This window comes from Bacillus rossius, chromosome 1 (genome assembly GCF_032445375.1).
Source record: "Bacillus rossius redtenbacheri isolate Brsri chromosome 1, Brsri_v3, whole genome shotgun sequence".
NCBI classification, from domain to species: Eukaryota; Metazoa; Arthropoda; class Insecta; order Phasmatodea; family Bacillidae; genus Bacillus; species Bacillus rossius.
The window spans coordinates 94,845,473-94,859,593 of record NC_086330.1 but is presented as its reverse complement, the minus strand read 5'-3'; the positions used below and the strand labels follow the sequence as shown (position 1 = coordinate 94,859,593).

General features: G+C 36.2%; 1 protein-coding gene across 5 annotated transcripts in view; it reads left to right on the top strand.

Annotated features, from left to right (window-relative positions):
- Positions 1–14,121, top strand: part of LOC134540247 (zinc finger CCCH domain-containing protein 18-like) — a 173,137-nt gene that overhangs the window by 36,063 nt on the left and 122,953 nt on the right. For all 5 annotated transcript variants that reach the window (XM_063382899.1, XM_063382872.1, XM_063382909.1 and 2 more), the window contains exons 3-4: positions 1,716–1,869; positions 7,993–8,076. In XM_063382899.1, coding sequence (XP_063238969.1) covers positions 1,716–1,869; positions 7,993–8,076 — 238 coding nt within the window. The remainder of the gene's footprint in view (positions 1–1,715; positions 1,870–7,992; positions 8,077–14,121) is intronic.

Here is a 14,121-nt window from a genome sequence, read left to right as displayed (position 1 = left end):
TTTCCTTGTTGGGGCTGGCGGGGCTTCTTCGCTCCTCTTCGACATGAGAAGGGCATCAGCGGCCGATGTTTCTCACCGGTCTGGTGGTGCGGTGGCTGGGTCTCCGGAGGTGGTGCTGGCTGTGTCTGGCTCCTTGATGGTGGAGGGGTGTTCCCCGTGGAATCCCGCAACCCCCGAAAGGATACACACTTGATGTTTTTAACTGGTTTTAATTTGGCACTATGGGTTAGCGGCAGTCCCTCCCGTAAACACTGGTCGTTCGCTCACACTCTCACTCGCGGTCGCGTACACACTGGTAGTTCGCTCGCCCTACTCTCACTAGCGGTCGTGTACACTGCCACACGCCTCTCTCCGCAAACAGGGCTCCGGCACTCGGGCTTCGATGCGCGCGACAGGCGGTCCTCTCGTCGTCGACACGCATACGCTGCTCACGGAGCTCGGAGAGAAGTCAGTGCGGTGAGTCTGCCTCGGCTGCCCTTGGTGTCTCTCAACACAAACTGCTCTTCTCAGCTAAGGGCTGGCCCTTGTTATACCCATCCTGAGGGCCGAGGGTGACGTCGAGGAGGGAGGAATTCCGGGAATCGCTGGACGCGTCCAGGTACTCCAGCCGGACGGCGGAGAAAAAGGAGGGGGGGGGGAAGGATGCGCGCGCACTCGGCAAGCCTGGCGAGAGAGGGGGTAGTGGTCTCTGGGAGGAGCGTGCGCGCACACCCGGCTGGTTGCTACGGGCAACCGAGACGTGGGCGTGGTCGCCCTGGCAGCGGAGACAGCTATCACGGCCGGCGGCGGCGGCCCGCACACGTGTTTAGGTAGGGAGGGGCTGACGGCACGTCGCACGTCAACGTGAATATAACAAAAGTAATATAGATTTCTTAAATTAGATAAGCTACATTTAAAATACTGTTAAATTGTTGAAATGTTTTTATATTCCCAAAATTTTTATTTTACTGGATTCTGGAAGATTGTGTGAATAATGTTGTGAAGGGCTTTGAAGTTTCCTCTAAGAAAATTGTGTGGTTTACTGAATTGAAACAAGTTTAACACATAACTGATGGAAAAAAATATTAAAATCACTGCTAATAATTTTTTATGGCCATTTTAGTAATTTTCTCATTTTAATTTTTTTTGTTTTTAATGGATTTAGTCCCACAATTTTCCTAGACTTATTGGCCTAGACACTACAGTTTTTTCTTCAGAATCCAGTGGCCATTTTAATAATACTATTTTTTACAGAATATTTGAATTACATTAGTATTATTCGAATAAACTATTTGAGGAATTTGTATTTAATAAGCCACAACTTTCAACATTACTAAAATAGCTGCTAACTTGGACAGTGGACATTAGTATCCTGTTTTACTAGCTGTTTTTTTTTTTTAACTAACCTTTATTTATGTGCAAAATACTTTTTCTAAGTTAATATTAGTTTTATAATTCAAATAAAACCCAAAATGATATTTTCTTATGAACAAATTAATTTTATTTCTGGTTAATTTTTGTGGAACTTATTGCCAATATAAAAACATAAATCAGGCAACTATTTATCACCTAATAAAGTAATTTAAAAATGGGAGTTTTTTACATGGTCACTTATAGTTTCGTGAAATCTAGTCAAGTGGCATGGACAGACTGTAGTTGGACGAGCTGTGTGAGACTTCACCGTGTGAGACTTCGCCATGTGCCTCTGCAGCTTGTGATTGTGTTGGTGATGGCAGGTTCCTCCACCCTGGCGTGACGGACAAGGGCAACTACACCATGTTTGACATGTTACCGCCCGTGGTCACCATCAATGGACCGCCCATCTACCCCATGGAGTACCGGGTGCCCGTGCCTGTGCCTGTGCCGGTGCCGTATGAGAAGCCCGCTCCGGTGAGTACCTGTCGCATTAAGCCTTGCCAAAACCAGTACGGCTGAGACAAATCCTTCATTTCAAGACAACCTCCACCTTAACATATCCTCCACTTGCCAAATTCAATCAACTCTTAAGGCCCACCTGTTTTGAGCCTTTCAAATTGAAGTTCATTTTAAGCTCATAGATATATATATTTTTAGAGAGTAATGATAATTGAATGTCTTATATTTAAATAAATGTTAAATTGTTGTTATTAACATTTATACTATAAGTACAATAAAATTAAATTAATGGTTTGACTACTAATGTGTAAAAAGGAACCTTGTCATAATATTACCCATGGTTGCTACAGGACTAGAAAACCGGGAAAACCGGGAAATGTCAGGGAAATTAAAATGGTCAGGGAATTCCGGGAAATGTCAGGGAAAATTCTACGAATTCTGGAAATTTTAAAGTTGCTTATAATTCAAACAAAGCTTTGTTTTGATGCGCTCGTACCGCTACCGAACGACTCCGCTAAAAGGCTGTTGCTTAAGGCACACGGCAACTGCAACTTTTTTTTTTATTTGGTCTACGATTGTCCGTTGCAATAGGCTGTTACAACCACCCACCATAACTTCTGGCCAATCCAGGCACTCGTTTGTTCACTAGCGAACCCGGCCTTCATTTGTTCGTGTTTTGATCCTTTTTAATTTGCCCTTGAGACTTTGTGTTTTGTTCAGTTCCATGCAGTGAACTACATAACGGGCATGGCGTCGTTTATCTTTTAAAGGCTATTTTCACGTGGAATAAGGTGACTTCAAAGCTTATTACGTGAATTTAAAGGCGTTGTTTCAGGTGAAGTTAGTTTTTGATGCGATCATAAGAAAATAAAGTGCATTTTGATAAAGAAGCAATACCAATTCTCATTTTGAAAACTACCAAGCTGATACGAAAACACGTGGCTTTTGTGTGCGGTTATGTTTTTGTATTTTTTCTAACTATTTTTTTAATTACTTTTTTTTTCAACCGTTATAATCCGTGAGTTCTGTTGCGTGACACTTACATTGTGTATAAAAAAATATGCATAACTGAAAATGTTTTTCCCCAGAATCGTTAGTTAACATTGTAAGAATGTAAGAGTATTGCATGTTGTAATGCTGCTATTGTAATTCTCTAAGTAGGCCCGTTATATTGTTAGGTGTGAATTTGTAATAGTTTTTGTATTTGTGTAGTAATATTTTTTTAAGAATTCATAAACAATAATTTTTTAACCTAACTTGAAAATATTAATATGTACTTTTTTTTAGCTTAGAGATGTCGAAGAAAATTACTTTAAGGAGATTTGGCTCAAGGAGTCACAGTTTCAGCATATCAAACCCTCTGCTAAAAACATAAATTCTGCGTACTGCACTTTGTGCTACAAAAGTATTCAACTCGGCAATATGGGCCGAAGAGCTCTCACCAGCCATGTCGAAGGAAAAAAACACATTCGCAATTCTGCCGTCAAAATAAAACAATAAAAAACCTTATTTTACCTCATGTTGAAATTTTTATATTACATTTAATCATATGCACGTTAATATTTATGGTATGTACTTCATAAGAAAGTCAGGGAATTTTTCTCTTAAATTTCTGGAAAACAGGGAAAAGTCAGGGAATTCTAAGATTCTATTTCTGTAGCAACCATGTTACCATTTATAACATTATTCTCTTAAATAACATGTTTCTGTTTAATTAGGTTATTTTTTATATGAGGAGTTGATGAACAAAAAGAGTTGTCACAATAAATCAAAGTGAGCTGAGGGTATTTTTGTGAAGGGATTGGTATTCCTGACAAAATGTTATCACTTAAAACATTTGAACAAAAATTTAATTCCATATAATATATTATGTTGCCATTTGAAAACTGAAGTTTATTTCAAAATAAGTTTAATTCAGCAGCAGTGACAATCAAAAGAGATTTATTCCAAAACAGCCAATCACAGAGGTAGCTCAAGTTCCCATGATCCTCTGCTGCTCTCTTGTTTACATTGAGAATTTGCAGGTTATTTAGGTTATAACTGTTATGTTGGTTGTAAAATGTGTTCAGTGTTTAATAATTACATAATTATTTTTATTAAAATTAAAAATGAGTGACATTGTAGACAAAGTAGTGACTGTTGATTTGAATAATGAAGGCAGCCGAAAAAGAGAAACTAAAGGAAGCTAGTAGAGAAAGAAGTACTTGCAACCCAAAATTTTCTACACATCAACCCTTGTCGACACATTAGTAAGCACTTTAAGTGCAATAAATTTTCACCTAATGACTGTAAGTACTTAAGGAACAAACTTTTAGTGTCGGATAAGGTAGCTCAGGATAACTTCATTTCCAGTTTTATTGATTTTCTCCCAGTAAAACAGCACAGACCATTGGCCACAAGCAGTAACAGCCAACTAAATTCTGTTTCGACTAAATATTGCTTGATAACGTCCAAAAAAAAAAAAAATATTGCCTGTGTGCAAGAAGCTTTTCAAGCAAGTAATGTGTGTGAAACCTACTACATTAAAAAGTATCTTTCAGGCCAAGTCTTAAAGGCGAGCATCTTTCTGAAAAAAGAGTTGGAGACAGAAAGTCTCATAAAAATGCAGCAAAACGCCTTGCAGTTTCAGAATTTATCAAAAAGTAAGGGGGGAAAAGAAAGCCACTACTGCAGGAAAAAGTCTAAAAGGATTTATCTCAGTGAAAACTTAAACATAATTATACTGTGCAAGATATACAACGAAGCCCAAGAGGATGATGGCCTCAGTCCCAAAATATCTGTTTAGAAGAGAGTTTACAAAATTCAATATTGTATTTAGGTCGCCTGCAATGATTGCAAAAAGTTAAAACATCAAATAAAAACTTCCCATGATTCACAAATCAAGGTTGAGTATATAACATAAAAAAGAATTCACAAACTTCTTACTAATGCTTTTTATAAAATCATGAAAGATGTGCAGATCGAGTTTCTGCCAAAATCCCGTCAGGGTTTTACGCCTTGTGTGTTGTTGAATTACCTGAATCAAAACCAACTTTTTATGTCTGGTCAGAGGAACAGGCAGGAAAAGGCGCTGTGGAAATAAGTTCAGCATTGTTGTATCACTTCCAGAACTTGCAGCTTGCAGCTAGATAAAAATATGAAAACTATAAAGCTGTTTTGTGATAGGTGTGGGTCTCAAAACAAAAACTATATTTTGCACATCCTCATACATTACTTTCTAAAATTCGAATCTGGTTTGGAAGCAATCCAGATCACATACCCAGTGCGTGGTCACAGCTTCCTTCCAGCGGACAGAGTTTTTGGTCGTGTTGTAAAGTTACTTAGGAAGAAACCTGTTATTGTTGGAAAAGACAAGTACATCAATATCTACAAGTCTGTTTGAAATGTAAACATTTTAGGAGTAGACTGGTTCTTATGACACAAAAGCACTTTTCTCCAAAGATGGTTGCTTCAGGTGCATGGAAGGAATATCAGAAATGAAAAGAATCATAATCAATAGGGTAACAAAGAGTTTAAAGGAAGAATAGTACTTTTTCTTGAAGTAAAAGGACTTCGATATTTCCAGTTTGAATCTGAGGCAAAACCTTGGGTAACTCTTAGAAAGAAAAATTGGAATTTTACAAGATGCAAAAGTTTTGATCTAGCCATGGTACTTTTGATGCACAATATAAAAGAAGCCAAGAAAAAAGGACGAGGAAAAACTTTTGGAGCTGATGTTTGGAGATGATTAAAGAAATGAATTAAGGCTGAAGTGGTATGCCAATATAATTGACAATGTCTTACCTACTGCAAATAACGAAGATCTTGAAGTTGATCAAGAAGTTATGTGCAATTGTTTAGAAGAAGACTGGATTTCATGCATAAAAACTTTTTTTAAAAAACTCAGACAAAAAACATTGACAAAGGCCTAAGGAATCTGTTTGGCTGTGTTCATGTCTAGTATAGTCTGTATTAAAATGTTCAAACAAAATATATTTATTCCTAAAAATGTACAATCAAAAAAGGTTTATTCCTAAAAGGTTCAATTAAAAAAATTTCATCCATAAGTAACTAACAAAAAAGGTTTACTCCAGTAATTTTAACTTATTTCTGAGGAAAGTGTAAATGTTTTTATCACCAAAGTGAATGTTTTCATGATTGACAAAGCTTATTACAAATGTATAAAATGAAATAATAGTTAAAGTATTTCAGATTATTGCATAGAGTTTTTCTTTAATACCGAAAATTGCTCTACATGTGACTAAAATCTTTTTTTTTGTCACCTCATGTACTGTTTATTTATTGACATATATTATCTAACAAATTCGACATAAACATAATTTATCAGGTTGGCCACCTGATTGAGAAAATCTGGAAACCTTGAATTAGCTAGGAATTATTTTAATCCCAGGAAAACATGAGAAATCAGTGAATTTTTGAAAACCATTGGAAATTATTTGTGTCTTGCAAATTTAAAAAGAGCTTAGTTGAAAATAGCTTGTTACGCCTACAAACTGCATCAGTTATGCCATCTCTGATCGCTGTTGACAGCTTAGTTGAAAAAATACATGCCATGCCTACAAATTGTATCACACGTACCATTTTTGAGTGCTGTTTACTGGCGAACCTCTGCAGCAGATGCGAGGAATGCAACAAACATGTTAGCAGTAGGGGGAGGAAGTTACCATCTAATTTAGTTTCTTTCTTCTCTCATTTTTTCTGAAGCTTTTAACAGGCAGTTATAATAATCAGAAGCAATAATGTAAACTTTTACTTTGATTTATCAGGTGAAAGATGGAGGCTCTGTTGCTGATGAAAACCAAACAATAATGTTGAACTTTGAAGAAACTAGACTGGCAGACGGTGCCATAATTCTTTTTTTTTTTTTTTTTTCATTAAGTGTCTAAATCAATAATTTTTAAGGACTATAATAAGAAAAAAAACACATTAGGTTTATTAGTTTTGATACATTTTTTCTACAGTCAGTATTAATGATTTTTAGTAAATAGTGAAAAAAAAAAAGGATAGACATGTATGTGGAGGTACTTTTACAACTAAAAATTAGTAATGTGCAGATTACTGTGATTTAAAGAATGAAGAATTTAAACCCCTGAACATGTATTTATAGTGCTCAACTAACAAAAATACTTGTGAGAATTTTAATTATTAATGTGTAAACTGTTTTCATCCCTGGCAGATGTTGAAATAATTTAGTTGTGTTTTTATGGTTTGCTATATTATTTATGTTGATGCTGTCAATTAGTAACATTTTTTGTTCATGTTACTGTCATAGTTTAAACAATGTACAAGAGTTACTACATTATGTTCAGGAAATACTTTGTCACAGAAGTATTGTAGTCTTACAGGAATAATTTATATTTTACATAATATTAAATAGTTGTAATTTAATATTAAATGGTTAATTAGGTTTCAGCTTTGATGCAACCAACATCGTTATTTATGCTACATATATGTTTATTAATGTAGAAATATTTTATGAAATTTCTCAGTAAACCTTAAACAAACTGGAAAGAAACTGGATTTTGGTTGTGCCTATAGAGTTGCCTTCCTGTATTTAATACTTTTTCCCATAAAATTAATTACTATTAGTAATTAGCATGCTGAGTCAGATTTTTTTCCTGACACTAAAGATAAAACTGCAAACATTTGTGTGGTGGGATATATATGAACATTAGTAATGTTGAAATGCCAAACAGTAAATTAATTTTTCCTACAATTTTGGTTTAAAAATTTTGATGCAATGATATTGTTCATTATCATGACATTAAACTTTTTATGAATATTTTGTTTAAATACTGCTTAGTTTCGTAATTTAATTTGCATTTCATTCCTATATGGTTATTATTTTTTATTTTGATGTTACATGATGGTGTATTGACATGATTTTCAGTGTTATTTCCGGTTTATCACTGTTCACAAAAATCACTATAAAGTCTTGTTTCTGTTAATAAGTTGCTTTTGTTGGGACCGAAATCTTATTTTCAATGCTTTTTATAAAGCCCCTTAGAAAAATATAAAAAAAAGTATGTGGGAATGTAGCTGATGTTTGATAGTGTGGAAGAAATATAAATGTGTGAAGTGTGTGCATGTGGTTTTGCTGCGAGGGGAGCAGATAGTAGAGACGAGTGGTTGTTCCAGGCCATGCCGTACCAGGGGCCCAGGAAGGAGGTGGCACCAGTGTTTGAGTCAGCCTGGGAACGAGGCCTGCGACAGGCTAAAGAGGTGGGTCCTTCAACATGCTTCAGTAGGCCCGGAGGTCATGTTTACCTTTTTTGGGATTCCTGTGTAGAAGTCTGTAGTGAATTATATTAGTCTAACGACAAATATGACCTCTTGTTGCCGTGGAAAACAAACACGAAATGTTACTGATTTTGCGGCATAAAATTGGCAACATGGTCCTTTTTTTTTGCAGTGATAATGTCAGCTGATTTATTAATATTGATGAAATATTTTTGTAATAGGCAGATGTCTCATCCATAAATGAATATAATATTTGATACTCTCTCTACGTTTGTTGTAACGCAAATTTCTACCTGTAAACATTTTGGGAGACTGTGGATCTTTAGTTTGAAAAGAATAAATAACAAAAAATGCAGGTTCGTCTATAACTGTACCTCTATTATAACTATAGTTAAACAAAAGTAAACAAAACATTATCTTGATAACCATGAATAAGTTAAAATTTATTCTAGGACCGGCCCGTGCCAAGTTATTAAGAGCTGCCTTACACCATAGTTAAAAATAACAATAACAATCCCAGAATTATAATTATTAGCACGTAGTGTAATTGAAGTCCTGTAATTATCCCACTTTCATTATCACATATGTAGTACAATTAGCTGGCACTTAGAAATTGTGTAGCACTGGCACACTGTGTAACTCACGAAGAAATTTGGAGGTCGTATTGTTGGAACTTGCTGGTTGGGAGTGATACATTCTACTGTAGCTGGGCTGCCAGGTGGTGCCTTAGTGGCTTTCGGTTACCGAAGACGAGGAAGAGCATTTGGCTGCAATGTTGGCGACGGCTCTGGGACCCTGTCTGTGAACAAGCCAAATCCAAAGGAATTAGACCTGCTTCACAGCCAGTCGTCAAACAGGCAAAAATGTCTACAAAAATATAGTTTAAAAAACTAAAGAAACATGCTTTTAAAGATTATCAAACTAAAAAGTAAAAAATAATTTGAAAATTTAATTTATGACAATAGTATATAACCAATACTAGTATAAATGAGAAAAAAGCTTGAGGCGCTTTGTGCCATATTTTTTGTATATTAAGCGCCCCATGCTTTTTTCTCATTTATACTAGTATTGCTTATATACTATTGTCATAAATTAAATTTTAAAATTATTTTTTACTTTTTAGTTTGATAATCTTTAAAAGCATGTTTCTTTAGTTTTTTAAACTATATTTATTTTTAACTTTTTAGTTTGATATTCTTTAAAAGCATGTTTTTTTAGTTTTTTAAACTATATTTATGTATAATTATCATAGGGAAATGAGTTACCGACACTACCTATTACCATCTGAGATAACTATTTGGAGTTGCAACGTCACAAAGAAATGGTAAAGTCTCTTCGAATCATTTACAGTTAGATGTATGGATATAATCTTAGAATTTACCGGAAAAAAAAAATTTTTTTCGGCGTGGCCTGGAGTAGAACCCACGATCGCTGAATCCGAAAGCTAATGTCACAGAAGTCGCGCGCCTTAGACCGCTCGGCTAACGAGCGTAATAAAATTGGTGGGACATTTTACAATCATGAGACACTCACTCTTAGTCGAAAGAGTTACAGACGGACAGACAATCATTTACAGTTAGATGTATGGATATAATCTTAGAATTTACCGGGAAAAAAAAAACTTTTTTTTTTTTTCGACGTGGTTAAGCAAGCTGAAAGGCTAGCACAGAGGAAGGAACAATTGAAACTGGTAAAAGTATGTGCTTTGCAAGAAAAGAAAACTTAGTCGAAAGAGTTACAGACGGACAGACAAACATACAGGTGAAGCTAATATAAAGCATGTAAAAATGGGGATCATCGTGGAAGAGAAAGAGGGTGTCGAAAACTCACCAAAACATGGTGTTTTTCCTTGCGTTCCAGAAAGGTCCAGCCGGGATGCGTGCGAAATCCTGACCAAAACAAGTGCGGTGAACGCGGAAGCATTTATAATTTAGATTTATTAAAATTTAGCAAAATATAAAAGTTTCTACATTGAAACACAGACTGACTAATTACTATCTAAAAATTTAAGGAAAACATCCCTTGACGAGACGACTACATCCTAGTGGGCGTGTCGAGCTTGAATCTTGCTGAGGTTTGACCGAGAAATGAAGTAGTCAGTCTGACGTCGTGCCAAGAGGTTCCCTAATGGGTCGGTGTGAGGCTTAATTAAAAACAGGCGCTTGATTAGAAACAAAGTGGAGGATACTTCGGCTTCAGGGCTGAAAGGTTCCGAAGACTTCAGAGTGAGTGGTCGAGAAATACCTGCTTCGATATCTCAACATTTCTTCTGGCGCCCGATGGCAGCACTATCTACTGGGAAGTGGCCGAAACAGAAAATAAATCGACTCGCGCATGTCACACGAGGCTGCTTCTAAAGCAAAGGGGTTTATGGAGGTAACTAGTGGAGCATTCTGGTGGCTCGGATAAGAACGACGGGAGGATGTTTCTTGCATGAGTCGCCAGGGTGCAGGCTGAGCTAAACAATGGCTCGGAGTAGTTGCTAATTCTGCCACTAGGGGTCAGGGGTGGTATGTTTGAAAACCTTTGGCCTTGAAGGAGACCGCGGTTAGCGGCCGGTCATTGTACTGGAGTCTAACGAGGAGGGGAGGGGGTGAGGTTGGAAACAGCAGTGACGGTGGGAAAGAAGTTCTACTGAGCCAGGAGACATGACTGGGGGTGCGGCGTTTGTCCTAAAGCGTTTATCCTAATTTCGTTTGTCCTAAAAATTAGGACAAACGACTTTAGGACAAACGATTTTAGGACAAATGATTTTAGGACAAACGACATTATGAAAAACCAAGTTAGGACAAATGACTTTAGGACAAAAAAATTTTTAGTCAAACTATTTTATTTGAAAACCACAGAGCATGTGAGAACTTACAGTAAAAGAAAACGTTTGAAAAAATAATGTTATATACTGGGGAAATACTTTACATTCTATGTAAAAAAATTCAGCGTTTACGATCGTTACAATTTTTATACATCTAGGAATGGACGACTACGGTTTCAATGACCTAAATCTGTTTTTTATTTCGCCATCTTTGATCCACCATATTTAAATCAAGCGCCCCACTCATTATGATGAAATTTTCATCATGACCGCCATACTGAATTTTTCTGTTCCACTGGCGGCCACCATCTTGGATGCCGTCGACTTTGTTTCTGTTGTTTGTTCCTAGATAGCGCCAGCATCGCTCTTGATTTTTTTTTTTTTTTGTTCTTCTGGAAGCCGCTATCTTGGATACCGTTGTCTTTGTTTCTCTACTGTTTGTTCCTAGAGAGCGCCATTGTCGCTCTTTATTTTATATATTTTTGGTTCTTCTGGAGGCCGCCATCTTGGATACCATTGACTTTGTTTCTGCTGTTTGTTCATAGAGAGCGCCAGCATCGCTCTGATTTATCACATAAGGTCGATGTTCCATTATATACCATAGCTATTATGGTCCTTATCGACATATTAAATTTAAAAAAAAAATACATTGTAAGCGCTGTGATTCGAACCATTGCAGCTCTGATCTCTCGGTTGGAAAACATACGCCTTTAACCGCACGGCCATCGAGACATTTACGAGACCGAGAATTAAATAAGGTACATATAAAATAACATGCATATTCGGACTTGTAATTTTTTAAATTTTAATTAATAATAGCACCACCTGTTCGAGACAACCACCATCATGTATTAAGATGTAACTGTTGCAATTATCGTTACGGTCACCATCTTGAAAATCTGTAATTTTTATGTAAGAAAATCGGGAAAAAAAATTAAAAATCATTAAAAAATTAATCAATCGAATTATTACTTAAGTGCCTGCCATCTTGAAATCGTGTAATTATTTAGCTAGATATTCCGGAAAAAATTCCAAAATTGATCAAAAATTTCACTCATTAAAGTAATGATTGATTATATCAATTCCTGTTCTTGGTTCGATTTTTGGATGATGCAAAAAAAATTATGAAAAAATAATAATTATAATAAATTATTATCAGAGTCCTAAAAGAGACTTAAAATCATCTATTACCATCATCCTTTAAACCATTACGACCACCATTTTAGATATTTGTATTTATTGACTTATTTGTTCTGGAAAAATTCCAAAATTCACAGAAAAAATCACACATTATTTTACATATTGAATCGAAACTTGCTTCGATCTATGGACGAAGCTGAAAATAAATTTAATTAAAATACCAGAAAAGTGTCAGGTTCGTAAAATAAAACACCGCAATTTCTTTTACAAACTTAAAATTAATTACATAATTGATATCCTACTACAGGATCACTTACGAAAGCCAGCAATCTTATAAACATTTAGCCCTGCATAGACGTGAAACGACTAATTCTTAGCTCCAACAGCTCTAACTGCTCAAAATGCTATAATGCTCCAAATGCTCCAACAGCTCCAACAGCTCCAAATGCTCCAAATGCTCCAAATGCTCCAAATGCTCCAAATGCTCCAAATGCTCCAAATGCTTCAAATGCTCCAAATGCTCCAAAGCCTTCAACAGCTCCAAAAGCTCCATCTGTTCCAAATGATCCAAATGCTCCATATGCTCCAATTGCTCCAACTGATTTCAATTACCTATTTTTATCGAACTTGACATGATTTCATGCATGACTTTATTAGTATACACATTGAATGTCAGTGATGACTTTTTTACACCTTTAAGTTATAAGTTTTATTTAGAAATGAGTATTCGAAAAATGATATAATACATTTTGAAAAAAAATATGAATTTTTCTTCAAGTTTATACACATGCATTTAATTGAAACCATTTTTTTTAGACAGCTTCCCTCAGTTCTTTAGGAATGAAGGATATTTCTTTGATGCTCTAATAGTTTCCTGCACAAAGCGAACCATGTAGAAGTCTTAGCCTGTCAAACAATATGTTAGGATCTTCCCATGAGGTATAATCAATCTCTTCTGCTACGTTCATCTTCCTTGTATGTTTATAAAAAATATTATCCCTGGTCAGTGGCGTAGCCAGGATTTGTGTATGGGGGTGTTAAAAAGCATGCGCTCCCCCCCCCCCCCCCCCTGTTTTAAAGTGGGGGGCCCGGTGGTCCTCCCCCGGGAAAATTTGGATTTTAAGTTGTAAAATAGTGTTATTTTAGCTGTTTCCGGTACTTATATTTAAATATTGTAATAGTAAAAATTTTATTAATTTTAATATGAAATTTGTTTGAGTGATGAATAAGAAATTACTTAAAGATTTGGGGCTAAGGGGGGAGGGGGGGGGGTTTGAAGCCCTAAAACCCCCCCTGGCTACGCCCCTGTCCCTGGTGTCTTCTGTTTCAACACCAACCACAAGGTCACTTTCGTCATCGAGCCAGTGATTATCACAAGTTTGATTAGGATAATTTATTTTATTACGTTGTTTCCATCGTTTTGATCTCAAGCCACCATCACTCTCTTCGCTCTTGACCGCTTTAGGTGCTTCAGCACAGTACTCAATTATGTCAGCATCACAAGCTTGATCAGGATAATTCATTTTATTACGTCGTTTCCATCGTTTTGGTCTCAAGCCGCCATCACAGTCTTCGCTCTTGCATGATTTAGTTGCTTCAGCACAGTTCTCATTCATGTCACCATCACAAGCTTGATCAGGATAATTTATTTTATTATGTCGTTTCCAGCGTTTTGATCTCAAGCCACCATCACAGTCTTCGCTCTTGCATGATTTAGGTGCTTCAGCACAGTACTCATTCATGTCAGCATCACAAGCTTGATCAGGATAATTTATTTTATTACGTCGTTTCCATCGTTTTGATCTCAAGCCACCATCACAGTCTTCGATCTTGACCGCTTTAGGTGCATGGAAATCCATTGCAATATTGACAAGAATAATTAGGAGCACACGGAGAAAACCATCATAATATTGACATGGATAATCGTGAGCACACAGAGGAAACCACCACACATTTTCTTTGATAAATTACAAAAAAAAATTAAACAAAAATTACAAAACATACAAAAACTGATTTGATTAGAACTCTATCTTTGCTCAACAATGAGAAGTTCACAAGCTAGCAGAATCAGTTTT